The sequence below is a fragment of the Pan troglodytes genome, chromosome 12 (assembly GCF_028858775.2).
Source record: "Pan troglodytes isolate AG18354 chromosome 12, NHGRI_mPanTro3-v2.0_pri, whole genome shotgun sequence".
Classification (NCBI taxonomy): domain Eukaryota; kingdom Metazoa; phylum Chordata; class Mammalia; order Primates; family Hominidae; genus Pan; species Pan troglodytes.
The window spans coordinates 26388510-26415540 of NC_072410.2; the positions used below are offsets into that span (position 1 = coordinate 26388510).

General features: G+C 46.4%; 1 protein-coding gene across 5 annotated transcripts in view; it reads right to left on the reverse strand.

Annotated features, from left to right (window-relative positions):
• Positions 1 to 27031, reverse strand: part of FER1L5 (fer-1 like family member 5) — a 64528-nt gene that overhangs the window by 23778 nt on the left and 13719 nt on the right. For 4 of the 5 annotated variants that reach the window (XR_010149325.1, XM_024354535.3, XM_063789573.1 and 1 more), the window contains exons 9-19: positions 26460 to 26510; positions 20770 to 20800; positions 19699 to 19814; positions 19345 to 19468; positions 18869 to 18921; positions 17629 to 17697; positions 12330 to 12373; positions 12156 to 12238; positions 11987 to 12081; positions 10868 to 10996; positions 7841 to 8018 (exon numbers count right to left, since the gene is read on the reverse strand). Coding sequence is in view for 4 of the 5 variants with exons in the window: in XM_024354535.3 (XP_024210303.2) it covers positions 7841 to 8018; positions 10868 to 10996; positions 11987 to 12081; positions 12156 to 12238; positions 12330 to 12373; positions 17629 to 17697; positions 18869 to 18921; positions 19345 to 19468; positions 19699 to 19814; positions 20770 to 20800; positions 26460 to 26510 (973 nt within the window). In the remaining variant the exon portion in view is untranslated. The remainder of the gene's footprint in view (positions 1 to 7840; positions 8019 to 10867; positions 10997 to 11986; positions 12082 to 12155; positions 12239 to 12329; positions 12374 to 17628; positions 17698 to 18868; positions 18922 to 19344; positions 19469 to 19698; positions 19815 to 20769; positions 20801 to 26459; positions 26511 to 27031) is intronic. The other variant, XM_063789574.1, reaches the window with a different exon arrangement.

The following is a 27031-nucleotide window of genomic DNA, read 5'->3' on the forward strand; positions in this document are numbered from 1 at the left end:
ACAAACCATGATATCAAAAGAATACACCATATGATTTTTTATATAATAATAATAATTATTTTTTAAAGAGGCAGGGCACAGCGGCTCACGCCTGCAATCCCAATGCTTTGGGAGGCTGAGGCCAGGAGTTCAAGGCTGCAGTGAACTATGGTCATGCCATGGAGGTGAGGAGTGGCTGTAGTTAAGCAAAGTGTTTTGGGCTGCATTTACGCGTGCTTGATACTTGCTCCTTTTGATCCAAATGATCTAGAGGGCCTTGGTGGGGTGGGGTGGGCACAGGGGCCTCTGGAGTGCTCCAGATCCGTGATCTGAGTGCTATTACAAGGGCATGTTTGCTTTGTGATAATTCACTGAGCTTGACACTTTGGTTTGTGTACTTTTCCATAGGTATGTTCTACTTGAAAGTTTACTTAAGAAATTAAAAAATAGTGGGGCAAAACACCCAAAATCAGTATGTAAAATACAGTGTGTCAAAGATGGAAAATGCTAAGGAGAAAAGTGGGGAAGGGAAAAAGGGAGATGACGAGTAATTTAAATAGAATGGTCACCTAAGGACTTTCTATGAAGATCTAGAAGAAATCATCTAGAATGCAGCCCAGAGAGAGGACAAGATGAAAAATATGGAAGAGATTTAAAAATATGAAGGACAGAATGAGAAGGTCCACAGAGGACAGAGTGAGTTCCGGAAGGAGATACAGTGGGGAAGAGGCAATTTTCAAAGGGAAAATATAATTTTCCGGGATTTTTGGAAGACACTAGTTTCAGACCCTGGCCTTTGAGTGAAAGACTGGAATGATAAATAAGCAGAGATGCATGCCTGGGGCTCTCAGTGTGAGGATACACAACAGCAATTTTCCTCTCCTACTCTTGGAGAACTTACAAAAGCAACAAGCAGAAGGAAAATAACTCAGTTTTCAGCAAACCAAGGAGACAGATATAATCTGCAGACTCAAAATACACGTAAGGACTGCCAAAAGCAACTGTGACCGCCACCGAAGCCAAGGGGTGAAGCGCAGCAGCAGCAGCCACCTGCGGGACACGACTAGCAAGACAGACAGCGGGAAGCATGCTGAGTAGGGGCAGATTGCAGAAAGTGCCAGCAAAAACACACTCCCTGAAGGAGCTCAGGAGCTCATGAGGCAATGTGAGCCCGCAAACTTCAGAAAACAAGTAGAAGAAAAAACAAAAACAGAGATGGGAAGGTAACATAAGTAGTCCACGGGAGATTAGATGCTGCAGACAATTCAGTGAGGGGCATGGAAATAAGGATAGAAATAAGAAAAGTAACCGAAATGAAATGGAAAGAATAGGTCAAAAAAGGATCAGGGAGAAAATGACAGATACAGATAAAACCAAGGAGAATCACTAAACCCATAAATGGAGCCTCTGATGTAGAAAATTAAACAATGGAACAGAGTAAGTATTTTAACATGTAACCTAGGAAAACACATGAGGAAAGGATGGTCTTTTTAACAAATGTTGCTTGAACAACTGGATATTCACATGCAAATTAATTCAAAATGAATCATACAGATAAGTGTAAGAGGTAAAACTGTAAAAACTACAGGTGTGGCCGGGTGCGGTGGCTCACGCCTGTAATCCCAGCACTTTGGGAGGCTGAAGCGGGTGGATCACGAGGTCACCAGATCGAGACCAGCCTGACCAACATGGTGAAACCCCGTCTCTACTAAAAATAGAAAAATTAGCTGGGTGTGGTGGCACCCGCCTGTAATCCCAGCTACTCGGGAGGCTGAATCAGGAGAATTGCTTGAACCTGGGAAGTGGAGGTTGCAGTGAGCCGAGATTGTGCCACTGCACTCCAGCCTGGTGAGGGAGCGAGACGCCATCTCAAAAAAAACAAAAACAACAACAAAAAAAACTATAGGTGTGTGTCGCCATGCCCAGCTAATTTTAAAAAAAATTTCTGTAGGATCTCGCCATGTTGCCCAGGCTGGTCTTGAACTCCTGGGCTCAAGTGATCTGCCTCAGCCTCCCAAAGTGTTGGGATTACAGGCGTGAACCACCACACCCAGCCAAAACTAGAAAACTTAGAAGAAAAAATAGGAGAAAAATCTTCACAATCATGAGTTAACCAAAGAGTTCTTAGATATAACACCATAAAAGAAAAAATAAATTGGATTTTATCAAATTAAAAATGTTGGCACTTCAAAAGACACTACTAAGAAAATGAAAAGACAAGCCACAGACAATTTGCAAATCACATATCTGGTACAGGACTTGTATGCAGAATATATAACGAATTATTGCAACTCAATAATAAGAGAAACAATGCAATTTAAAAACAGGCAACACATTTGAATAGACATATCACTAAAGAAGATAAATGAATGGTTAATGAGCACATGAAAAGATGTGGCCAGGCACAGTGGCTCATGCCTGTAATCCCAGCACTTTGGGAGGCCAAGGTGGGTGGATTGCTTGAGCCCAGGAGTTCAAGAACAGCCTGGACAAAATGGAGAAACTCCGTCTCTACTAAAAATACAAAAATTAGCCAGGTGTGGTGGTGCGCGCCTGTAGTCCCAGCTACTCGGGAGTCAGGTGGGAGGATCACCTGAGCCCTGGAAGCAGAGGTTGCCATGAGCCGTGATTGCACCACTGCACTCCAGCTTGGGTGTCAGAGCGAGACCCTGTCTCAAAGAATAGAAAATAAAAATAGGCCGAGTGCAGTGGCTCACACCTGTAATCCCAGCACTTTGGGAGGCCGAGGTGGGTGGATTGCTTGAGCCCAGGAGTTTTGAGACCAGGCTGGGCAACATGGTGAAACCCTGTCTCTACGAAAAATACAAAATCTAGCCGGGCGTGGTGGCACATGCCTGTAGTCCCAGCTACTTGATGGGGCTGAGGAAAGAGAATTGCTTGAACCCGGGGGGCGGGCGGAGGTTGCAGTGAGCTGGGATTGCCCCACTGCACTCCAGCCTGGGTGTCAGAGCGAGATTCGGTCTCAAAAAATAAATCAATAAATAATAAAAATTTAAAAAAAGGTGCTCAGTGTCATTACATGAAATGCAGATTAACACAACGATGAGGTGCCACTGTGTGCCTACTATACTAAATAAAGACAGATGATAAATGAGAAACTGAAATCATCTTACATTTCTAGGAGAATATAAAATGGTGTGGCCACTTTGGAAAAGCTTGGCAGTTTCTTAAAAAGCCATTCCACTTAAAGACTTGTATACGAATGTTCACAGCAGCTTTATTCTTTTTTTTTTTTTTTTGAGACGGAGTTTCGCTCTTGTTGCCCAGGCTGGAGTGCAATGGTGTGATCTCAGCTCACTGCAACCTCCGCCTCCTGGGTTCAAGCAATTCTCCTGCCTCAGCCTCCTGAGTAGCTGGGATTACAGGCATGTGCCACCATGCCCGGGTAATTTTGTATTTTTAGTAGAGACGGGGTTTCACCATGTTGGTCAGGCTGGTCTCGAACTCCCGACCTCAGGTGATCCACCCGCCTCAGCCTCCCAAAGTGCTAGGATTACAGGAGTGAGCCACCGTGCCCGGGCAGCTTTATTCTTAATAGCTAAGAAGTGGGAACAATGCCCATCAACTGATGAATGGATTAACAAATGATGGATGGTACACCCATACGATGGAATACTATTTGGCAATGAAAAGGAATGGAGAACTGATACACGCTGCATCATGGATAAACCTGGAAAACATTACGCCAAGTGAAGGAAGCCAGATGCAAAAGATGACATATTGTATAATTTCATTTATATGAAACATCCAGGAAAAGTAAATATGCAGAGACAAAAGTAGATTAGTAGTTGTGTGGACCTGGGGGTGGGGACAGGGGAGTGACTACAAAACAAGAGAATTCTGTGGTATGTAAATTACATCATTAAATAGATTACTAACAAAATAAGATTTTACTCATCAAGATAGACGCAAAAGCCTCAACAAAATATTAGCAAGCCAATTCCAGAATGTATAACAAAGATAGGACGGGCATGGTGGCCCACGCCTGTAATCCCAGCACTTTAGGAAGCTGAGGCAAGCGGATGACCTGAGGTCAGGAGTTCGAGACCAGCCTGGCCAACGTGGCGAAACCCTATCTCTACTAAAAATACAAAAATTAGCTGGGCGTGGTGGCACACTCCTGTAATCCCAGCTACTGGGAAGGCTGAAGCAGGAGTATCACTTGAACCCGGGAACCCAAGAGGCAGACCGCCGCACTCCGGCCTGGGCGAGTGAGACTCCATCCCAAAAATATTTTAAAAAAGGTATAACAAAGATAATGTAAGGTATCAATGCAATTATACTGTAATTAATTGCATGGTATATTACATATAATAAAACAATTATTTCTGTGAGGTGGCATATTATTAATTCAAAGTAGACTATGATGAGTTAAGGGTCAATATTGTAATTCCTTGAGCAACCACTAAAAATAATCCAAAGATACATATCGTCAATAGATAGAATGTAATACTAAAAAAAAAAAAAAAAAAAAATACCTGATGAAAACGAACACAGGAAATTCCAGTGGCCTTTTTTGTAGAAATTGTTGAGCTTATGCTAAAATAGGAAAATGGGAAGTAACCCATTTTCAACAAAAGTCCAACCCAAAGACTTGTACAATAGCCAAAATTATTTTGTAAAAGAACAACTAGGCCGGGCCCAGCGGCTCACGCTTGTAATTCCAGCACTTTGGGAGGCTGAGGTGGGCAGATCACCTGAGGTCGGGAGTTTGAGACCAGCCTGATCAACATGGAGAAACTCCATCTCTACTAAAAATACAAAATTAGGCATGGTGGCACATGCCTGTAATCCCAGCTACTTGGGAGGCTGAGGCAGGAGAATTGCTTGAACCCAGGAGGCGGAGGTTGTGGTGGATAAGGATAGGCAAATAGATCAATATGGTTAACTGATTTTCAACAAAGGTGGCAAAGTAATTCAATGTGGGACTGAATTACTGAATTACTTTCAGGCAAATGGTGCTCCACTGGTTATCTGTATAGAGAAAAATAATCTCAATTCCTCCCTCATACCATATGCAAAAATTAAGTCAAATTGGATCATAAACCCAAACAAAAAAGATAAAACGATAAAGCTTGTAGAATGAAACAGAGGAGACAATTTTCATGATCTTGAGATAGACAGATATTTCTTAGACCACATAATCTACTAACTATAAAATTAAAGATAATCAACAGGGCTGAGTGCAGTGGCTCACACCTGTAATACCAGCACTTTGGGAGGCCAAGTGGGGTGGACTGCTTGAGCTCGGGAGTTTGAGACCAGCCTGGGCAACATGGTGAAATCCCATCTGTATGAAAAATTAGCTGGGCGTAGTGGTGCTAGCCTGGGCCACATGGTGAGACCCTGTCTCCATAAACAATTTTAAAAATAGGCTGGGCACAGTGTCTCACGCCTGTAATCCTAGCACTTTGGGAGGCCAAGGCGGACAGATCACTTGAGGTCAGGAGTTCAAGGCCAGCCTGGCCAACATGGCAAAACCCCATCACTACTAAAAATACAAAAATTAGCCGGGCATGGTGGCAGGCGCCTGTAATCCCAGCTACTTGGGAGGCTGAGGCAGGAAAATTGATTGAACCTGGGAGGTAGAGGTTGCAGTGAGCTGAGATTGTACCATTGCACTCCCTCCTGGACAACAGAACAAGATTCCATTTCAAAAAAAATTAATTAATTAATTATTTTTTTAAAAAAGGCTGGGCAATATCAAGTACTGGTGAGAAGGTAGAGTAATAGGAACTCTCATACCATGCTGAGGAGAGTGTAATTTGGTATAATCACTTTTGCTTTGAGTTTCTTTTCCACCCATAGGTATATAATTTAGAGGAAGTCTTGCACTTGTAACCAGGAGACATGCACAAGAATGTTTATAACAAAATTATTATAATAGCAAAAAAAGATACAACCTAAATGCCTACATATACCACACACTTTGTGGTATAATCACACAGTGGAATTTATGCAGAAGTGAAAATGAACTGCAGTACACATACCCACATACAAAGTTTAATGTTGAGCAGAAGATTTAAGACAGATGAATACAGACCGAAAGAGTCCATTTATGTAAAATATAAAAACAGTATCATGTTTAGGATTTCATTCACAGGTGAAGAATTAAAAAGAAAAGCAAGAAGGTGATTAATACAAGAGTCAGGGTCATGGTTACTTGTTGGGTGAAGGAATCTGGGAAGAGCAAACAGGGACCCTTTCTAAGATGCTGATAGTTTTCTATATTTTAAGCTGGGTGGTGAGTTCATGGGTACTCATTTTATTATTTTTTTTTTAGTTTTTGGTTAAACAGGGTCTCACTCTGTCACCCAGGCTGGAGTGCAGTGGTGCGATCTTGGCTCACTGCAACCTCTGCCTCCCAGGCTCAGGTGATCCTCTCACTTCAGCCTCCCTCATTTTATTATTCTTCTTTAAACTATACATACACATTTCATATGCTTTTTTTAAATATTTCATAATACTAAAATCAAGTAGACATGCTAAGTGAAAGCCATTTACAAAGAACCACATATTATATATTCCATATATGATATGTCTGGAATAGGAACATCTACAATCACAGAAAGTAGATGGCCAGGTGCGGTGGCTCACGCCTGTAATCCCAGCACTTTGGGAGACCGAGATGGGTGGATCACCTGAGGTCAGGAGATCTAGACCATCCTGGCTAACATGGTGAAATCCCGTCTCTACTAAAAATACAAAACATTAGCCAGGCATGGTGGCATGTGCCTGTAGTCCCAGCTACTTGGGAGGCTGGGGCAGGAGAATCGCTTGAACCCGGGAGGCGGAGGTTGCAGTGAGCCGAGATCGCACCACTGCACTCCAGCCTGGGCAACAGAGAGACATTCTGTCTCAAAACAAAACAAAACAAAAAACAGAAGAAAGATTAGTGGTTGCCTAGGGCTGGGGAGGTGGGAGATAAATGGGGGGTGACTGCCAATGGGCATAGGGTTCCTTTTCCGGATGAGGAAATGTTCTAAAATTGATTGTGGTGATGGTTGTACGACTCTGTGAATATACTAAAAAACTATTGTACAAACTGAAATGGGCGAATTGTATGGCTTGTGAATTATATCTCAATAAAGCTTTTTTAAAAGACAGGTAGGGAAGTGGGATGCCCAGAAAGGCTCAGAATGGGTGATGAGATGGTAAAGATGAAAATGAGACAGCAGTGCTCTGCAGCAGTGGTTCTCAAACTGGAGCATGCACCCCAGTCACCTGGAGGGCCTGATAAAACACAGACTGTGGGGCCTCTTCCCCAGGTTATTGGATTCTCTAGGGCTAGCGTGGGGTCAAGAATCTGCATTTCTAACAAGTTTCCAGGTGATGCGGATGCTGCTGGCCCAGGGCTTGCTCTCTGAGAGCCGCTGCTGTACAGTGCCCAATATAGGTGTGCAATAAGTATATATTGGATGAGTGAATGAATGGCTGGAGGGGTAGTTGGTTGGATGTTGGGGTTAAGTGGGTGGGTGGGAGTTGAGTGGCTGAATGGATGGATAAAAAATAGATGGATGCGTGAATTGGTGGGTGGAGGATGGATGGATGAGAGGTGGTTCAGAGTAGGGGAAAAGATGGGGTTGGTGAAGTTGTAGTGTGGAAAGCAGTGTAGAGAAGGACTTCATGTCAAGACCTAGTTTCAACTCATGGGTTCACCACCTGCTAGCTATACAGTTTGGCAAATGACTTCACCTCCCTGAACCTCATTTTTTCATGTGTGAAATATAGGTAAATAATGCCTATGAATCTTCCATGAGCTAATACCCCTGAGAGAGCCTAGCACAGGGCCTGGCATGCAGTGGCTGCTCTCTACTTATTGCCTGAATCTGACAATTACCATCATATATCACTGGGCTGTACTGTGTGCTTGAGACTAGAGGCTTGTAATTCAGGTCCATCTTGTTCCCATAGTGACCGATGCTGACCTCGAAATGGATCAGCTCTTTAAAGTTGGGCATCATGGTACAGGAAAGGAAGATGACGCACAGCCCATACTTTTGGCGGTTCTGGTGCTTCTGAAACAATAACCGCCCCCACCCCCCATACCCAGTACATAAGCCAAGGGTTATATTGACAGGCAGGGAGGCAAGGATGAGGTATCTTTCTTTCAAAGCCATCTTCCCTTCTCTCCCTCTCAAAGGCCTTCAGAGGCTCCCTCGCACCCTGCTGATCCAGGGCAGTTCCTCCAGGACTTCCATCATCTGGCCCCTCCACCCAGCCAGCCCTGGCTCCCTCCCTTCCTGAAATCAGGTGGCTGGGGAGGGGGGTGGTCTCCTCTCTTGTTAGGGTAGGCTCTGAGTTGGGCCACCCCATCCCCATTCCAAGTAGAGATGCTTCCTCCTTTTTGCCTAAACCCTTTCCCCCAGAAGACACAATGTGGATAGGGGTGTAGGGCTGAGGTTTTACACACACACACACACACACACACACACACACACACACACACACATTCATACTCCCAGAAAGGTTGAACCTTCCCACTTCCTTCTCCAGCTGCCCACTATGCCCCCAACTTCGGCTGTTCTCACCAAGTGCTTTCTTGGGCCTCCTGTCCATTGTATCAGCCCCTCTTGTTTCTGTTGCCAACCTCTGCCCCATTCTTGCATTCCCCCAGTCTGTTCACTAGCTCAGGTTTCCCCTATTGAAAAAAAATAACTTTCCTTCTCCCATCTGAACCCCTATTTAGCTACCACCTGTTCTCGTTTCCTTTCACGTTAAAAAAATTTACTTTTGAGGCCAGGCGTGGTGGCTCATGCCTGTAATCCCAGCACTTTGGGAGGCTGAGGCGGGCGGATCACAAGGTCAAGAGATCAAGACCATCCTGGCCAATGTGGTGAAACCCCATCTCTACTAAAAATACAAAATTAGCCGGGCGTGGTGGTGGATGCCTATAATCCCAGATACTCAGGAGGCTGAGGCAAGAGAATTGCTTGAACCCAGGAGGTGGAGGTTGTGGTGAGCTGAGATCGCCCCATTGCACTCCAGCCTGGGCAACAAGAGCAAAACTCCATCTCAAAAAAAAATTTTTTTTTTAAAAGATGTGGTTTCACTATGTTACCCAGGCTGGTCTCAAACTCCTGGGGCTCAAGTAATCCTCCTATCTCAGCCTCCCAAGCCTGGCTTTTCAATCAGGTTTCTTAGAAGGTTTGTCTCTGTGCACTGGCTCCTACCTCTCCCTCCCATCTATGGCAGCCCAGCTTCTCTCCTGACCTAAGGCTACTGACATCTTCCTAATAACCAGCAGATATCTCTCAGTCCTCACCCTTTCTCTCTGCCACATTCAAGATTGCTGGTCACTCCTTTCTGCAAATCTCCACTCCTGAGTCCGCCTCTGCAGGCTCCTGTCCAACCACTTCTGCAAATCCCCTCTCCTCTTTCACCTGCCTCTTAGACTGTGGCATCCTCATAGCTTCCCTCTCCTTTCATTCCACCTACTCTCCTCAGGCAATTTCTTCCACTACCACAGGTTCAAACCTTGGTGTGTTGATGTCACATCCCTGTATCTAGTAGGCTCCAGAGCTGGTCTATGTGGATGTCTTACATCACATGTCAGAGATGGGTTTCATCACTTCCCTCATATCTGCTCCTTCTTTAGAGAGCCCACCTTGGTGCATTGCACCCCTGACCACCTCGTCACCCATGGCAGAAAATGGGCCTCAGTAAGGGGAGTCAGCCTCACTTCTTACGTTCTGTTGGTCACTGGCTCTGGCCATTCTGTTTCCAAAGGGTCTCTGAAACCTACCCACCTCCTGTCTAGCTCTCTGCCAGCAAGGCTGTATTCCTGTTTCTCTTGACTGGGTGACCCCAACTTACTCTCCTCCAGTCCATTGCTACTGCTCCTCCTGCCCCTTCCTGCCTCAGTTAAGTAGCCCTCCACTGGCTTCAGGAAGAAACCCAAATCCCTTAGATTGTTTTACAAAGCCCTGAGAAACTAGGTCATGAATTAACACAATTTCTCCTTAACCATATCAGGGATTCCTTTTTTTTTTTTTTTTTTTTTTTTGAGATGGAGTCTCACTCTGTCACCCAGGCTGGAGTGCAGTGGCATGATCCTGGCTCACTGCAACCTCCACCTCCTGGGTTCAATAAATCCTCCTGCCTCAGCCTCCGAAGTAGCTGGGACTACAGGCGCAAGCCACCATGCCTGGGTAATTTTTGTATTTTTTTGGTAGAGATGAGGTTTCGCCATATTGGCCAGGCTGGTCTCAAACTCCTGACCCCAAGTGATCTGCCCGCCTGAGCCTCCCAAAGTGCTGGGATTACAGGTGTGAGCCATCGTGCCCGGCACAGATTAGGCATTTTATTTTTTATTTTTTATTTTTTTCAGACGGAGTCTTGCTTTGTTGCCCAGCCTGGAGTGCAGTGGCACAATCTCTGCCCACTGCAACCTCCGCCTCCCAGGTTCAAGTGATTCTCCTGCCTCAGCCTCCCTAGTAGCTGGGACTACAGGCGTGCACCACCATGCCCAGCTACATTTTTTTTTTTTTTGTATTTTTAGTAGAGACAGCGTTTCACCATGTTGACCAGGCTGGTCTGAAACTCCTGGACTCAAGTGATCCTCCCTCCTCGGTCTCCCAAAGTGCTGGGATTACAGGCGTGAGCCACCGCACCTCGCCCAGATTAGGCATTTCTTAAACTGATACCTTATCTTTTCCATCAGGGTCTCCCAACCACCGGGATTTGGTGCAGCATGAAGCCACTAGCAGGGCCTTAGTAAATAATCAGGCCGATTGATCAAGCATCCTTACACACTCAACAGCCAGTGGCCAGGGCCTCTCTACACGGTCAGAAACTGGGATCCACAGTAGATCCGGGGCAGACAGGGCTCTTGTTTTTCCCTGGGTTACCTGTTTCCCGCAGTTACCTCTATCCTGGTCACTTCATGGGAGAGATCCTTTATCGTGGAGTCTTGATAGGACTTGATTTGGGTGATTAACTCCAGGAAGACTCGGCCTCGATAAGCTAAACCATCCCTAACAGAGTCGGGAATACACTAGGGCAAGCGAGAGGAAAACGGAGAAAAGGGGTGAGAGAAAAAGAACAGGCCAATCTCCTTTGAAACCCCTGAGGCAAAGACAAGGTTGTCCAGTCACGGCCTGCCCGGGGCTTACTCCAACCACAATCCCGGAGAAGAATTCCAGAAACCTCCACGCCGGGAAACCTCTGGGCATTGAGCCCTCTTCTGCACCCTGGGATCCTGCCTGCCCCATGGAAGACCGTGCTCCCACCATGCTTCAGGCTGGGTGGTAACTGTGATTACCACTGAGTTTGCACTACCCGCCTGGCCAATCAGAGCCTGCCCCGCCTCCTTGGCAACTGTGATCCACGGGGAGCACACATGACCTAAGGAGGCCAATTAGAATGCTTCCCTGGCCTTCCCTGCTGGAGGCTGTGTGGTGAGGTTCCCAGCCGGGAAGCCTGACTGAGGCAGGAGGGAATGAGGCAGGGGGGAAGGAGAGTGAGGGCCTCCTAGTGGCCTTGGTGGCCTTGAGGACCAATGCCTGTGGTTCTTCCTCAGCATCCTTCCCTGCCTCGTTCCTTCCCAGGGCCTCTTTGCACAGTCAGAAACTGGGATCCACAGTAGATCCGGGCGGACAGGGCTCTTGTTTTTCCCTGGGTTTAAGCCTGTTCGAGTCGGGTTTCTGGCATTTACCGCCATTCCTGAATAACCTCATACTTCCTCACACTTGCCTGTGCTGTGTCCTCCGTCCTTCGCGCCCTTCCCACCTGCTGAAAATCTTACCATGGTCTCCTCTCAAAGCCCCTTCCTCAGGGAAAGCCCAGAGCTTCCGCTTGCTCCTTTCTTGTGCCCCCACGCCTGTCCCACATGCACGTGGCTGCTCATGGACAGGCTTCACGTCCTCCACAAGACCCCGAGGGACAGAAACCAGGGCCGGGGCTTCAGGGCACGTCCCAGGCCCTAGTGCTTTACATGGGGAAGCTCTACCTCCACTGTACCCTAGAGCTGATGTGAGAAGCTTACAGCGCCTTCTTCCTGGATCCTGAAAGGGGCCTTTTTACCCCCATGCAGAGTCAGGAAGCTGGGGCCAAAGCAGGGCAGGAAGCCGGAGTACACTCCTGGAAGGAGAGAGAGTGAGAAGGGTCGGGCGCAGGACGAGGGGCGTAGGAAGTGGGCTCGAGGCTTTGCTTGCCTTCTATCTCTTCTCCGGTGGATGAGATCTGGTTGAGGGACAGGCTGGCAGTCCCAATCTCATCCGGGCAGTCCTTCTTGCGGCTGGAGAGAAACACACTCCTTAGGCTGAGCCCCCGGCCCAGCTCTCATTTCTTCCTTCCCTGTGTGCTTCAGCCTCCACCAGGTTGCTCACCAGTCCAAGACTCTGAACTTGATGTAGCTGGAGAGGCAGGGTAGCTGTGGAGAGAAGGAGAGAGGTGCGGTGGGTACACATTGGGATGGTCTGGCCCTCGTGGAGATTTTAAGAACAGGTAGGGAGTCGCGGGTCTGGGAGCAAGTCCTGGCTCAGTTACCAGTGAGCCACTTCATCATAGAAAAGCTGGATTTTGAACCAAGCGAATCGAGCTTTGGCTTTAGGGCCTCTTGTTTTCTGGGGGTTTGCTTTGTTTTGTTTCAGACAGGGTGCTGCTCTGTCACCCAGACTGGAGTGCAGTGGCATGATCATAGCTCACTACAGCCTACACCTCTCAGGCTCAAACGATCCTCCCGCCTCAGCCTCCTGAGTAGCTGGGACTACAGGCACCTGCCATCAAGCCCAGGTAATTAAAAACAATTTTTTTTTTTTTTTTTTTGTAGAGACAGGTGCCTTACTATGTTGCCCAAGCTGGTCTCGAACCCCTGGGCAAAAGCAATCCTCCTGCGTAGGGCTCTCAAAATGTTGGGATTAGAGGTGTGAGTCACCTCGCCCAGCTGGGCCTCCCATTTGAGTAGGCCCCTTGCAAGGTCCTGAGAGGGGCCTGGAACTTGTCACATGATCGTTTTGTATTTTTGTTTTTAAAATGGCCCTCTGGACAAGCATGGTGGCTCACACCTGTAATCCCAGCACTTTGAGGGGCTGAAGCGGGCAGATCACTTGAGCAGCCTGGGCAACATGATGAAATCCTCTCTCTACAAAAAATACAAAAATTAGCTGGGTGTGGTGGCACTCACCTATAGTCCCAGCTACTCAGGAGGCTGAGGTGGGAGGATTGCTTGAGCCCGTGAGGTTGAGGCTACAGTGAACCATGATCGTGCCACTGCACTCCAACCTGGGTGACAGAGCGAGACCTTGTTTCAAAAAAGAAAAAAAAGTCCCCTAATTGCATAAGCTTCAGGCCCCTCTGACACCTGAGTCTGCCCTGACTGTGGGCTGGTAGATATTACTGTCCTCATACAGCCCCTCGCAGTCTGAATGCACATTCACCAAACCATCTCATGGAGAGGCCGTGGGCCTAGAATGTCTTCATCATGTCTAGCCATCAACTTTTTAAACAGCGGTATATCTGTCTCCTCAAAGAATAAATAATAAACCAGGCATGGTGGCACATGCCTGTAATCCCAGCACTTTGGGAGGCCGAGGCGGGCAGATCACCTGAGGTCAGGAGTTCAAGACCAGCCGGGTCAACATGGAGAAACCCTGTCTCTACTAAAAATACAAAATTAGCCGGGTGTGGTGGCGCACGCCTGTAATCCCAGCTACTCGGGAGGCTGAGGCAGGAGAATCACTTGAACCCGGGAAGAGGAGGTTGCAGTGAGCTGAGATCGTGCCATTGCACTCCAGCCTAGGCAACAAGAGCGAAACTCCGTCTCTCAAAAAAAAAAAAAGAATAAATAATAATAGCTGCCTCTTTAGGAGGTTTCTGTTGCCCCTGGCTTGTGCTAAACAAATTCCATAGACCAGCTGAGTGGGCTCTCCTAAAAACCTCATGAACCAGGTGCTATTATTATTCCCATTTTCATATGGGAAAGCTGAGATCAGAGAGGTTGAGTTCCTGAAGTTCTCATGCTACATGCAGTTGCCAAAACCACTCTGCTGTAACCCCTTGAGGGCTGTGATTGTCCCTATAAAGAGATGGGGAATCAGGCCTAGAGAGGCAGAGGGACTTGCTCAAGGTCACATAGTAAGGGGTGGAGTCAGGATTCCTACCCAAGCTTCTGTGTCCCATCTCCACTCTGCATTATGGTTTCCTCAATTATTTTTAAAAAGAAAGAAAGAAAAGAGGCCAGATGCGGTGGCTAATGCCTGTAATCCCAGTACTTGGGAGGCTGAAGTGGGAGGATCGCTTGAGGCCAGGAGTTCAAGACCAGCCTGGGCAACATATTGAGACCCCCATCTCTACCAAAAAACAAAAAATCAGCTGGGCATGGTGGCTCGTGCATGTAGTCCCAGCTACTCAGGAGGCTGAGGCACAAGAATTGCTTGAACCCAGGAGGTGGAGGTTGCAGTGAGCTGAGATTGCGTCACTGCAGTCTAGCCTGGGCAACAGAGCGAGACTGTCTAAAAAAAAAAAAAAAAAAAAAGAAAGAAAGAAATAAAAGAAAAAATCCATGTGTCCATGTGTAAAATAGAGCTGCTGGGTTGAGGCCAGAGTGGGACCCCAAATCCTCAATCCTCTCAGCTGGGGCCTCTTCTCCTTACAGCAGTTCTTGGGATGTGGCTGGGAACCTCCCAGCTTTCCATTTTCTTCATCCCATTCTCCCTGGGTCCTGACAGCTAAGGGGCCAAGGAGAAGAGGAAAGGGCTTTCCAGGTGAGCAGCTAGTCAGTAAGAAAGGAGGAAATTGCCCAGGTTAAGGAAGGACATTGGAAGGGGAGAGATCGGCACCAGAAGGCATCCAGGTCTTCCAAAGTTAGGAGTCCTCCAAGTTCAGATTTATGGCGGAACCACCTTTCCATCCATCCTGCTAATAATTCTCCTCCTGCTTCTTGGTTCCTCATCTAGTGTGCTGCCTCCCCTTCTGCCCTGGGGCCCTCGGACTGACCATTGGTACAGGCCAGTTTTCTGCAGTGCCCTGGGCTCTGCTCCCCTTCTGACCACCTGGCCTCAGATGCTGCCATCTGTGTGGCTGGCTGTTCTGCCTCTTCAGAGAGAGGTTCACACCTGCCTGCTGCATTTCCAAAGGGCTAAAGGCAATCAGGCCAGTATCCAAAGGGCCCCACCCTGGAGACTGTGTTCTGGGGAAAATGGATGAGGTTCCAGGGGTGTTTGAACATCTTCAAATGTTGGAAGGCCTCTCTCAGGGATGAGGGAGGGCCTGGCCTGTGCCATTGGTTCTGAGCCTGTAAGAAGATGAACAGGGCCGGGCACGGTGGCTCACACCTGTAATCCCAGCACTGTGGGAGGCCAAGGCAGGTGGATCACCTGAGGTCAGGTGTTCAAGACCAGCCTGGCCAACATGGTGAAACCTCGTCTCTACTAAAAATATGAAAATTAGCCAGGCTTGGTGGTAGGCACCTGTAGCCCCAGCTACTCATAGCTTAAACCCAGGAGGCAGAAGTTGCAGTGAGCCAAGATCGCGCCATTGCACTCCAGCCTGGGTGACAAGAATGAAACTCTGTCTCAGAAAAAAAAAAAAAAAGATGAACAAAGAAGATGAACAGAAGATGAAAAAAGAAGATTTCCCAAGGCTCTGAACAGCCACAGAGCATCTGAGGATCCCAGCCCTGTGCCCTCATCACAGGCCGGAAAAGGTGGGAGGGAGCTTGGCAAGGATGGGGGATGGACTAGGCCTCCTCTGAAATGTCTTCCTACTTTCAGAGTCTATAAAATCATCCAAGGAGGCAGGGATTATGAGGAATGGTTGAAAGTGATGACTCACAGGAAGGCAGACTGGGTAGCTACTAGAAGCAGCAAGGAGGGGAGTTCACAGGAGGGAGAAGGGGAGCGCATTAGCTAATTTTGTATTTCACAATGTAAGGTATGAGGAAACAAAACATTCTCTGGGTTGCCAAGTCCATGTCACACAAATTCCTGTGTGCCTGCACTTATGAGAGAGCTCAAGTTATCTCTCAGCTCAAGTTATCTCTCAGAACTGTGTTCTTATTTTACACACTGCTCTTAGAAGCCTGACTTAGAGTCAAAAGGCCAGTAAGACTCCGCCTTCAAGAGAACTGTCATCCACAACAGCTGATAGGTGACGGAGACAGATTGAAAGGCAATCAAAATCAGACTACAGAACCCCAAAAAGAAAGCATCTCAGAGCCATTTAGTGTAGGAACAAGTAGCCCGGTACTGCAGATAGCCCAGGATAATAACTATGTTCCCATAATGGCTCCAGGCCATCAACAAAAAGCTCTAATTATATTCAGGGCAAAGTTGCTGAGAAGATAAGAAAATGTATATTATCATTTAAAATGTGTCTTTAAAGGGATTTGTTTTATTTTTATATGTGGGTGAAAGGGCACATTTAAGTTCTCTGGAAAGTTCAGTTGTATGACCCACTCATTGCTTAATACATCTACCATAGAATCTAGTCATTCTGCATCTACATATTTACCTAAGAGAAATGAAAGCATATGTCTATGCTAAGGGTTGTACACAAGTGTTTACAGCTTCATTGTAACAGCCCCAAACCGGAAATGTTCATAAACAAGGAAAGGGATAAGCAAACTCTGGTACATCCATACAATGGAATATTACTTAGCAACAAAAAGGAATGAACCACTGATACACAGCAACGGCATGAATGAATTTCACAATAATTATGCTGAGTGAAAGAAGTCAGACAAATAAGGGTACTTACTGAACGATTCCATTTCTATGAAACACTAGGAAATGCAAGCTAATACGTAGTAACAGAAAGCAGATTGTTGGTTGCCTGGGGATGGGAGGGGGTGGAATAGGAATCACAGGGAGGGATTCCCAAGAGGCATTAGGCAACTTTTGGAGGTGATAGATATATTCATTATGTTGATTGTATGATGGGTTTCCTGGATGTGTACATATTTTAAAATGTATCAAATTGTACATTTCCTTTCTTCCTTCCTTCCTTCCCTCCTTCCATCCCTCCCTCCCTCTCTCTCCTTCCTCTCTCTCTCTCTCTTTTCTTTTTTCTTTTATATTTTCCTGAGACTGAGTCTCCCTCTGTTGTGCAGGCTGGAGTGCAGTGGCTTGGCTTGGGCAACAGGTTGTTATCACCTACTTAGCTGAAGTGTTTGCTCAAATAAGTAGGTGATACTACCTCGGCTCAGCTCACTGCAACTTCCACCTCCGGGGTTCAAGCAACTCTCCTGCCTCACCCTCCCGAGTAGCTGGAACTACAGGCGCATGTCACCACGCCCGACTAATTTTTATCTTTTTAGTAGAGTCTGGTTTCGCCACTGTTGTCCAGGCTGGTCTCAAACTCTGGAGCTCAAGTGATCTGCCCATGTCAGCCTCCGAAAGTGCTGGGAGTACAGGTGTAAGCCACCGTGCCCAGCCAAATTGTACATTTTAAATATCTACAAGTCATACATACCGTTGACATAGGTACGTCAATGATAACTCAGTAAGCTGTAAAAGGTAAAGTTTTCCATAATATGTCCTGGGCTTCCTCATGCTCCCTATCAGGCAGAGTCCCCCTTGCCATGCTTTTTGGCCCCCACCCTCTGTCTTCACCCCCACACAATCATCCAAACTTCCCTTCTATGTTAGGGGATGTGGGAGAAGGGTGGGCATGATGGAGGAGCCATACCTGAATCCGGAAGGTCAGGATCTGGTTCCATATCGGGTTGTCGGTTTGAGTCTGCATGTGTGTCCTGAGCTGGAATGTCCCAAAGCAGTGTTGGTGCCAGCCTGCCCCCTCCTCCCTCCACTGGCCTCACCTTCCAGCTCTTCCTGTTCAGCCTCCCAGTGGACACCACAGCACAGAGGTGCTTGGGCTAATCCCTGCTCTCAAGACACCTGCACAACTTCTCAGCAGCAACAGCGCCAGTCCTTTGTGTACTTATCCGAGGTGTTTGCCAGATTCAGATTCCTCATATTTTTCCTTAAGTCAGCTTTCAATAGACTTCATTTTTAAATAGATATAGGGCTACTGACCTTACTATATGAGTGTATAGACATATATTTTGCTGGATAAATTCTAAGATCCCAAAAGAAAAATGGGCAAAAACACAGCTAATGGCAGCAGCATGCCTGTTTTAAAACCGTCAGTTGAGTTCATGTGTAAGCAGTGGTATCTGTGAAATCAAGTGTTACTTGGCCTTATTAAACTTTTTAAGGTACACTAAGATGAACACAGAAGTATCAAAATTTTTGAGAACTGTGTGTCACTTACCACCTGAGAACGTTTCACCTAGCTTTGGGGGTACCCAACCACTCACTGGGAAATACTCAGTATGGTGGTTTTAAATATGTCCACAAATTCTTTGGTACTCCTCCCTTCAAAAGATAGACATTATTTTCTCTCTGCTTATGTGTGGGCTGGATTTAACGACTCGCTTGCAACAAACAGAATATGGTAGAAATTCTGCTTGGCAAATACGGAAAATATCTGTTTAACTGTAACCTAGCATTGTCCGAATTTGAACATAGGACCCTTTTTTACCCATGACACCCATCAGCACACTTTGGAAAATGCTATTCCGTATTCATAGAGGTTCATGGAATGTCAGCAACTCTCTTGCCCAGAACCTTCGTTTGCACATGAAGAAACTGAGGGGTGGCGACAGTTTCGATGTTGTTCACTCATTGGCATGTTTCATTCACGCACTCATTCTTCCACGTGTATTTGGTTTTTGGGGGGCATCTGGCATGCAGAGAATAAGACATGGCCTCCGCCTGCACAGAGTTCCAGGTGCAGGGGTGCATGCTTCTCTCAGTGGGTGACTGGGAGATGATTCCTGTGGTCTTGCCCACCAGGCCACCCTCCTCTCCAAACTACTTTCTCTAGATGCCAATCTCTCTGGGTCTCAGAATATTTCTACACTTACCTTTTCCCCAATTAGTTCCACCTCCAACTGAGGATTCACTGACTGGTGTTTCTCTATGAACAACAAGTTAAAAGATATCTGAGCCAGCAGCATTTTTCAGGAGGAGGAAATAGGGTGGCGACAGAACAACTGAAAACCCTCCCCTATAATTTAGAGGGGTGCCCCCTGGGCAGACCTGTCTCCAGTTCCCACCATGCCCCTTCTTCTTCCACACAATGGCATGGGGTGGGGGGACATAGGGAGCCTTGAGTTTGCATCTGGCCATCATAGACAGGCTGGGGCTGTGAGACCCGTTTGAAAGGGTGTCCATGGCACCTCCACAGGACAAGTCTTGGGGCAATTCCAGTCTCACCCTGTCCCCCCTACCCCAAACAGTAGTTTAGTGCCAAAAGGAATGAGGAAACTCCATGAGGATCCAGGGTACCACCGTGTAGGGAATCCCAGGGCTGCTCCCTCCCCTGCACCCAGACTCTAACTGAGGTGCAGGTCCTCTGCGCAGTAGATGAAGAGCTGTAAGTAAGCCATGTTCATCGGGACTACCGCTGACTTGAAGATCTGAATATCGGTGTCATCGGTGCCATAGAGCAGCTTTTGATCTATCTGGAGAGACCAGAGAGCTGATATAGTCAAGGTAATGGGGAGGTCACAGGCAAGGACACCAGACTTTGCTTCTCCAACTTCCCACTTGGTGCAGGGGGGATGGGACAACCCTGCAGTGACGCAGCAGACAAAGGAGAGATGTGATGGTCAATATCCAGGGTGAGGCCCAGGGGTGCCCCCAGGAGGCAGCCAGGATAGGAAAGTTTCCGGGGGCATTAGGGGCAGCTCACCAGGGCCTGGTCTCCCACACCGAGGGCATAGATGGTGACTTTCAGGTAGCCTGTCACACCACTGCCAGGGTTATTTGGCTGGCAGAGGCCTAGCCATTTCCTTAGGAGTGTGTGACCTAGAGAGGCAGAAAGGCCATGGGAGATCTGCCTGCAGCCTCCTTCCTTCTCCCCTGAAACCAGCCTTTGTTTTAGCAGGAGGGGAAGGTGGAAATAGGTCTCAGGCATCCTGCTTTCTATCCAGTGGCAGAGGAAAAGGGGAGTCACTCGTACCACGAAGCAATGATAGCGTGCTCACAAGGCTGCCAGCTGTTGCCTCTAGGAAACAGGGACCCCTGTTTATGCCTTGGGAACCTACTGTTCTCACTGCGGCCTGGTCTGGAACCAGGCACTGTAGAGGCAAGCATTTTCCTCAACCTAGTGTGTACGTTATAGCCAGGTAAGGTGGAAATTTCCTCTCAAACTTTAATCTTCCAATACTGGCCTCAAAAAATAGAAATCTAACCCAGGATTGTAATATAAGGCTAGCACTTGACCCAAAGGGATGCCCTGAGTTTTTCAGAGAAAGATGCTATTACTATAAATTAAAATAGGCCAGGTGTGGTGGCTCATGCCTGTAATCCCAGCACTTTGGGAGGCTGAAGCGGGTGGATCACCTGAGGTCAAGAGTTCGAGACCAGCCTGGCTAACATGGTGAAACCCCATCTCTACTAAAAATAAAAAATTAGCTGGGTGTGGTGGCACATGCCTGTAATCCCAGCTACTTGGGAGGCTGAAGCAGGAGAATTGCTTGAAGCCAGTAGGCAGAGATTGCAGTGAGCCAAGATTGAGCCACTGCACTCCAGCCTGGGCAACAGAGTGAGACTCCATCTCAAAAAATAAAATTAAATTAAAAAATAAGGTAAAATAAAATACCACAATGTACAGTGAAATATTACCAAATACAAAAAATAATTTACAATCTCTAATACTCCCCTCCACCCATGTGTTGGACATATGGGGATTTTAAGATATTCTGACCCTTGGCCTGATTTTTCTCAGAAGACATACATATTTGCCATAAGTATTACCTACCTGGAGAATGGTAGATAAACCCAATATCTGTCTGAAAAGACAAGAGTGGGGTGAGGATTAGTTAGGGCCTGCAGCCAAGATTTGTAATACCAACTAACCTGACCCAACTACTAGCTGTTGGGGCTTCAGTATGTTCTCTGCCCTAACTCCTTTCATCTTTACAGCAGCCTGGGAGGTAGGCCCATTATTACCTCTACTCTGCAGAGGAAGATACTGAGTTTGAGAGAGGTGCCCAAAGTCTTACAACCAGTCAGTGAGAAAGCCTGCATGGAAAAGCTCCTCAACACTGCACTGTGCCACCCTCTCGGCCAAAGCAGCCCAACTCTACCCTACTCCTGGGTCAGGGAAGGGCTCACCGGTCCTGGGGAAGAGGATGGTTAAGGTAAGAGGTAGGAGTTGACAAAGAAACTACGGGTTTTCTCTTTCCCCTTGGAGATAGTTTCTGACACAGAGGTTTGAGGAATGTGGTTCAGGATGGAAGGTGACATATGTGGGGCAAGCTGCCACAGAACATTATGGCCACCCATAATGTGTTCTTAGATACAGCAACACAGCACAACCCATCAAAGAAAAGCTTGATTGGCCGGGCGCAGTGGCTCACGCCTGTAATCCTAGCACTTTGGGAGGCTGAGGCAGGCGGATCAAGAGGTCAGGATCGAGACCATCCTGGCTAACGCAGTGAAACCTTGTCTCTACTAAAAATACAAAAAATTAGCCGGGCGTGGTGGCGGGCGCCTGTAGTCCCAGCTACTAGGGAGGTTCAGGCAGGAGAATGGTGTGAACCCGGGAGGCAGAACTTGCAATGAGCCGAGATTGCACCACTGCACTCCAGCCTGGGCGACAGAGCGAGACTCTGTCTCAAAAAAAAAAAAAAAAAAAAAAAAAGAAAGAAAGAAAGAAAGAAAAGCTTGATAAATTGGACTTCATCAAAATGAAAAAGTCTGCTTTTGAAAGACACTGTTAAGAAAATGACAGTGGCTCATGCCTGTAATCCCAGCACTTTGGGAGGCTGAGGCAGGCGGATCACGAGGTCAGGAGATCGAGACCATCCTGGCTAACACGGTGAAATCCCGTCTCTACTGAAAATACAAAAAATATTAGCCGGGTGTGGTGGTGGGTGCCTGTAGGAGGTTGAGGCAGGAGAATGGCATGAACCCAGGGGGTGGAGCTTGCAGTGAGCGGAGATCACACCACTGCACTCCAGCCTGGGTGACAGAGAGAGACTCCGTCTCAAAACAAAAACAAAAACAAAACAGAAAATGAATGGGCTGTCATCCTCTGGAAGAAAATATTTGCAAATCATATATCAATAGTTAGAAAACAAACAATCCAAGGAAAACAAACTAAAGATTTGAACAGTCACTTCACCAAAGAAGATATACAGATGACAGGCACATGAAAAGATGCTCAACATCGTTAGTCGTTAGGAAGGTTTAAATTACAATCACAATGAAATATTACTACACACCATTAGAATGGCTAAAATAAAAAAGATGGACTAGATCAAGTATTGTGGAGAATGTGGGGCAACTGAAACTCTAATACACTACTGGTGGGCATGTACAGTGGCAGAACCTGTTTGGAATTTTGGAAAAAAAACTTTTAGAAATTTTCCTTAAAAAGTTTAACATACACGTCTGGGTGCAGTGGCTCACACCTGTAATCCCAGCACTTTGGGAGGCCGAGGCGGGCTAATACAAAAATTAGCCAGACATGGTGGCGTGCACCTGTAATCCCAGCTACTCGGGAGGCTGAGGCAGGAGAATCACTTGAACCCGGGAGGCAGAGGCTGCAGTGAGCTGAGATCGCGCCACTGCACTCCAACCTTGATGACAGAGCAAGACTCTGTCTCAAAAAAAAAAAAAAAGCTGGCCAGGTGCGTTGGCTCACGCATGTAATCCCAGAACTTTGGGAGGCCAAGGTGGGCCGCTCACAAGGTCAGGAGTTCAAGACCAGCCTGGCCAACATGGTGAAAACCTGTCTCTACTAAAAATGCGAAAATTAGCCACACGTAGTAGCAGGTGCCTGTAATCCCAGCTACTCGGGAGTCTGAGGCAGGAAAATCATTTGAACCCAGGAGGGCGAGGTTGCAGTGAGCCGAGATCACGCCATTGCACTCCAGCCTGGGCAACAGGGCAAGACTCCATCTCAAAAAAAAAAAAAAAGAAAGTTAAACATATACCACATATACCTACCATATGATTTAGTCATTCTGCTTCTACATATTTTCCCAAGAGAAATTAAAGCTTATGTCCACACTCAGATTTGTACACAAATGTTTACACGGCCCCATTATAGCAGCCTCAGACTGGAAGCAATCTAAATGTCCATTAACAAGGGAATGGATAATTAAACTATAGTACATCCATATGCTGGACTATTACTCAGCAATAAAAAGGAATGAACTGCTGACAAGTGCAACAACATGGATGAATCTCAGAATAGCAATGCTGAGGGAAAGAAAGCAGACACAAAAGGATAGAGAATGTATGATTCTATTGATATGAACTCTAGGAAATACTTATCTATTAATAAGAACTCTAGGAAAGAAATGTTCATATAATAACAGAAAGCAAATCAGTGGTTGTCTGCGGATGGAGGGGGTGGGATGGGAATGAGACGGAGTGATTCCCAAGGTCCATCAGACAACTTTTGGAGGTGACAGATGTGATGAGTATATTCATTATCTTAATTGTGATGATGTTTTCTTCTGGGTGTGCACATATTTTTAATATATCAAATTGTACATTTTAAATATGTACCATTAATTGTATGTCAATGACACCTCAATAAAACCATAACATAAAAAAAACAGGGCAAGGCATGGTGGCTCATGCCTGTAATCCCAGCACTTTGGGAGGCTGAGGCGGGCGGATCACTTGAAGCCAGGAGTTTGAGACCAGCCTGGCCGACATGGTGAAACCCCATCTCCACTAAAAATACAAAAATTCGCTGGGCATGGTGGCACGTGCCTGTGGTTCCAGCTATCCCGGGGGGCTTAGGCATGAGAATTGCTTGAACCTGGGAGGCAGAGGATGCATGAGCCAAGATCGTGCCACAGCATTCAAGCCTGGGTGACAGAGCAAGACTCTGTCTCAAAAAAAAACTATATATATATATATATATAAATTAAAAAATAAAAATAAAAAAACAGAATAGAAATTCAGTCACTCCTAATGAAGCAACAGATCCAGGCAATGATCATCATTAGCTGTTAACAACATAAAATGAGAGACCAGCAGACATTCTGTGCCTTCTGCTAAAGTCACTTTGCCAACAAATTGGTTCAGACTGATCTAAACTCTAGATAGGGAAATGGGGTGGGGGAATGCAAAATGATTCCCTGAAGATGAAATCAGCAAAACCCAGACCAGAGAAAACGCTACAGGTCCAACTACCCAGTTTCCTTAACAAATAAGTTGCAAATTAAAAAAAAAAAAAAAAAAAAGAGGAAGTGGGGGAGCAGAGAGGACCAACAGAATAAAAGGAAACTAAAATGCGTATTAACCACTTGCAATGAGTGGACCTGGTTTAGAATCCTGATTTGTTTTTTGTTTTTGTTTTTTTGAGACAGAGTCTCTCTCTTTTGCTCAGACTGGAGTGCAGTGGCAAAATCTTGGCTCACTGCAACCTCTACCATCTGGGTTCAAATGATTCACCTGCCTCGGCCTCATGAGTAGCTGGGATTACAGGCATGTGCCACCACACCCAGCTAATTTCTGTATTTTTAGTAGAGATGGCCATGTTGGCCAGACTGGTCTTGAACTCCTGACTTCAGGTGATCCGCCTGCCTTGACCTCCCAAAGTGCTGGGATTACAGGCGTGAGCCACCGTTCCCAGCCTGGAATCCTTATTTGAAAAACTGTAAAAGAAATATGTAAAACAATTAGGGGAATTTGAACATTGACTAGGTATTTAATGCTACCTAGGAATTATAAAGGTTTTTAGATGTGATAATTGTATGTGGCTATGCTTAATAAAATCCTTATGTTTTTGCAATACATACTGAAATGTAGAAAGATAAAATGATGTGATGCTTGAGATTTGATTCAAAATAATCCAGTGGTGAAGGCGAAGGGGGCTAGGTGTAGGTAAAACACAATTGACTGTGAATTGATGAAGATGAGTGATGAGGATATGGGAGTTCATGATACCAAAATAAAAAGAAATAAAAAAATAAGCTCGGCTGGGTGTGGTGGACACACGCCTGTAATCCCAGCACTTTGGAAGGCTGAGGTGGGAGGACGGCTTAAGCCCAGGAGTTCCAGACTAGCCTGGGTAACACAGTGAGACCCATTCGCTACAAAAAAATTTTAAAAATTAGCCAGGTGCGGTGGTGCACACCTGTAGTCCAAGCTACTCGGGAGGCTGAGGTGGGAGGATTGCTTGAGCCCAGGAGTTCAAGGCTGCAGTGAGCCGGGATTGCACCACTGCAATCCAGCCTGGGTGACAAAGCAAGATCACGTCTCAAAAAAAAAGAAGAAGCTTGGTTAAACTCAGGTTTTCTCTGACCTCTATAACTTAGCTTATGTCATTGGTCACTGTCTAGAAATCATGCGGTGGCCTTTGTCAAGAGCACAACATTTTTCACCTCCTACCATCTAACATTTCTAGAATCTCTGTCTCTCTATGTTTTTTCCCAAGGGTGGTGCCCGTTTCCTAACATTGTAGATTTAGTAAACAAAAATAGAAGATGCCCACTTAAATTAAAATTTCAGATGAACAATGACTACTTTCTTAATACACATACGTCCCCTGCAATATTTGGTGAGAAGCCATGTAATATTTGGGACATACTTATATTTAAAATGTATTTTTTGTTTATCTAAGATTAAATGTAACCAGGCATCCTGTATTTAACCTAGCAACCTACCTTTTCCTGATCTTTTTGGATTTGGAGAATCTTAGTTTAGCCCATCATGACTGTAAACTCTCCTAATCTCTCAGCCTGTCTTCCCAAATTACATCTTTTCACTCTGTCCTCACAGGCAGCAATATTTCTCTGAGTTTCCCTAACATGTAGGCTGACCTTTTGGATCCTCTGCTTCTACTTCCTGGAGGCAGAGATTTGAACTGTGTCCACAGTATCATGGGAGTGTGGAATTCAACATGGCGCCCTGAGCTTTCATAAACGTTATATATACTTTAATCCTCACAATCACCCCCCAGATTGAGTATATTATCATCTCCCTTTTACAGATGAGGAAGTAGAGGTTCAGAATAACTTGTTTAAGTCACCCAGTTGGTAGGTGGATACAAGCCTGGATCTTTCTTCTTCTTTTTTTTTTGAGATGGAGTCTCACCCTGTCGCCCAGGCTGGAGTGCAGTGGTGCGGTCTCGGCTCACTGCAAGCTCCGCCTCCTGGGTTCAAGCAATTCTCCTGCCTCAGCCTCCTGAGTAGCTGGGACTACAGGCGCCCGCCACCACACCCCGCTAATTTTTTGTATTTCTAGTAGAGACGGGGTTTCACTGTGTTAGCCACGATGGTCTCGATCTCCTGACCTCGTGATCCGCCGGCCTCGGCCTCCCAAAGTGCTGGGATTACAGGTGCGAGCCACTGCACCCGGCCAAGTCTGGATCTTTCTGTGTGAAAATCCAAGTCCTTTTCCCTAGACTTGGGCATGGAGCCCAGCATGGGTCTCTGTTTTAATAACTGTTTCACTGAACCTCCTCCCATGTACAGTACTCACTTGAAATCTCCCGATCTCTGCTTTGTATCTCATTGCTGAGGAGTTCACCACCTGCAAGGGAGTTCCCAGAAATATTTTAATTATTCACAATCCCAATTTCCCTCAGCCCCTGTAAGAGGTATAGCAAAGGCACAACCAGGATCCTCCCGACGTATTGAATGCTTCCTAATGGGGCAGACACTTGCACATGGGTGTTCTCATTTCACTCTCAGAGGAACCCTGTGAGGTTCAGATTTTTAATTCCATTTTACTGATGAGGAAATTGATCAGAGAGGTCAATTTCCTTGCCCCAAGTCAACACAAAGCAAGGTGTTGCACTCAACGTTATCCATTACATGCTCTCCTGGTTGTTTCCTCTGTGCCTTTGTTCCCAAGAACAGTAAATTCTTCAAAGGAAGAGGCCTCTTTGTTCTCCTTAGCCCTGTGCTGGGCACATAGTAGGCACCTGATAACCACATGTTCAACATTGTTACTGGCTCCCTTTGGTTAGGGAATGGAGTATTCTACTTGGAGGGGCCTTTGGTGGCTTGAAAATCCTGGCACATGGGAAGGGGCTGCCTTGTTCACCTTGG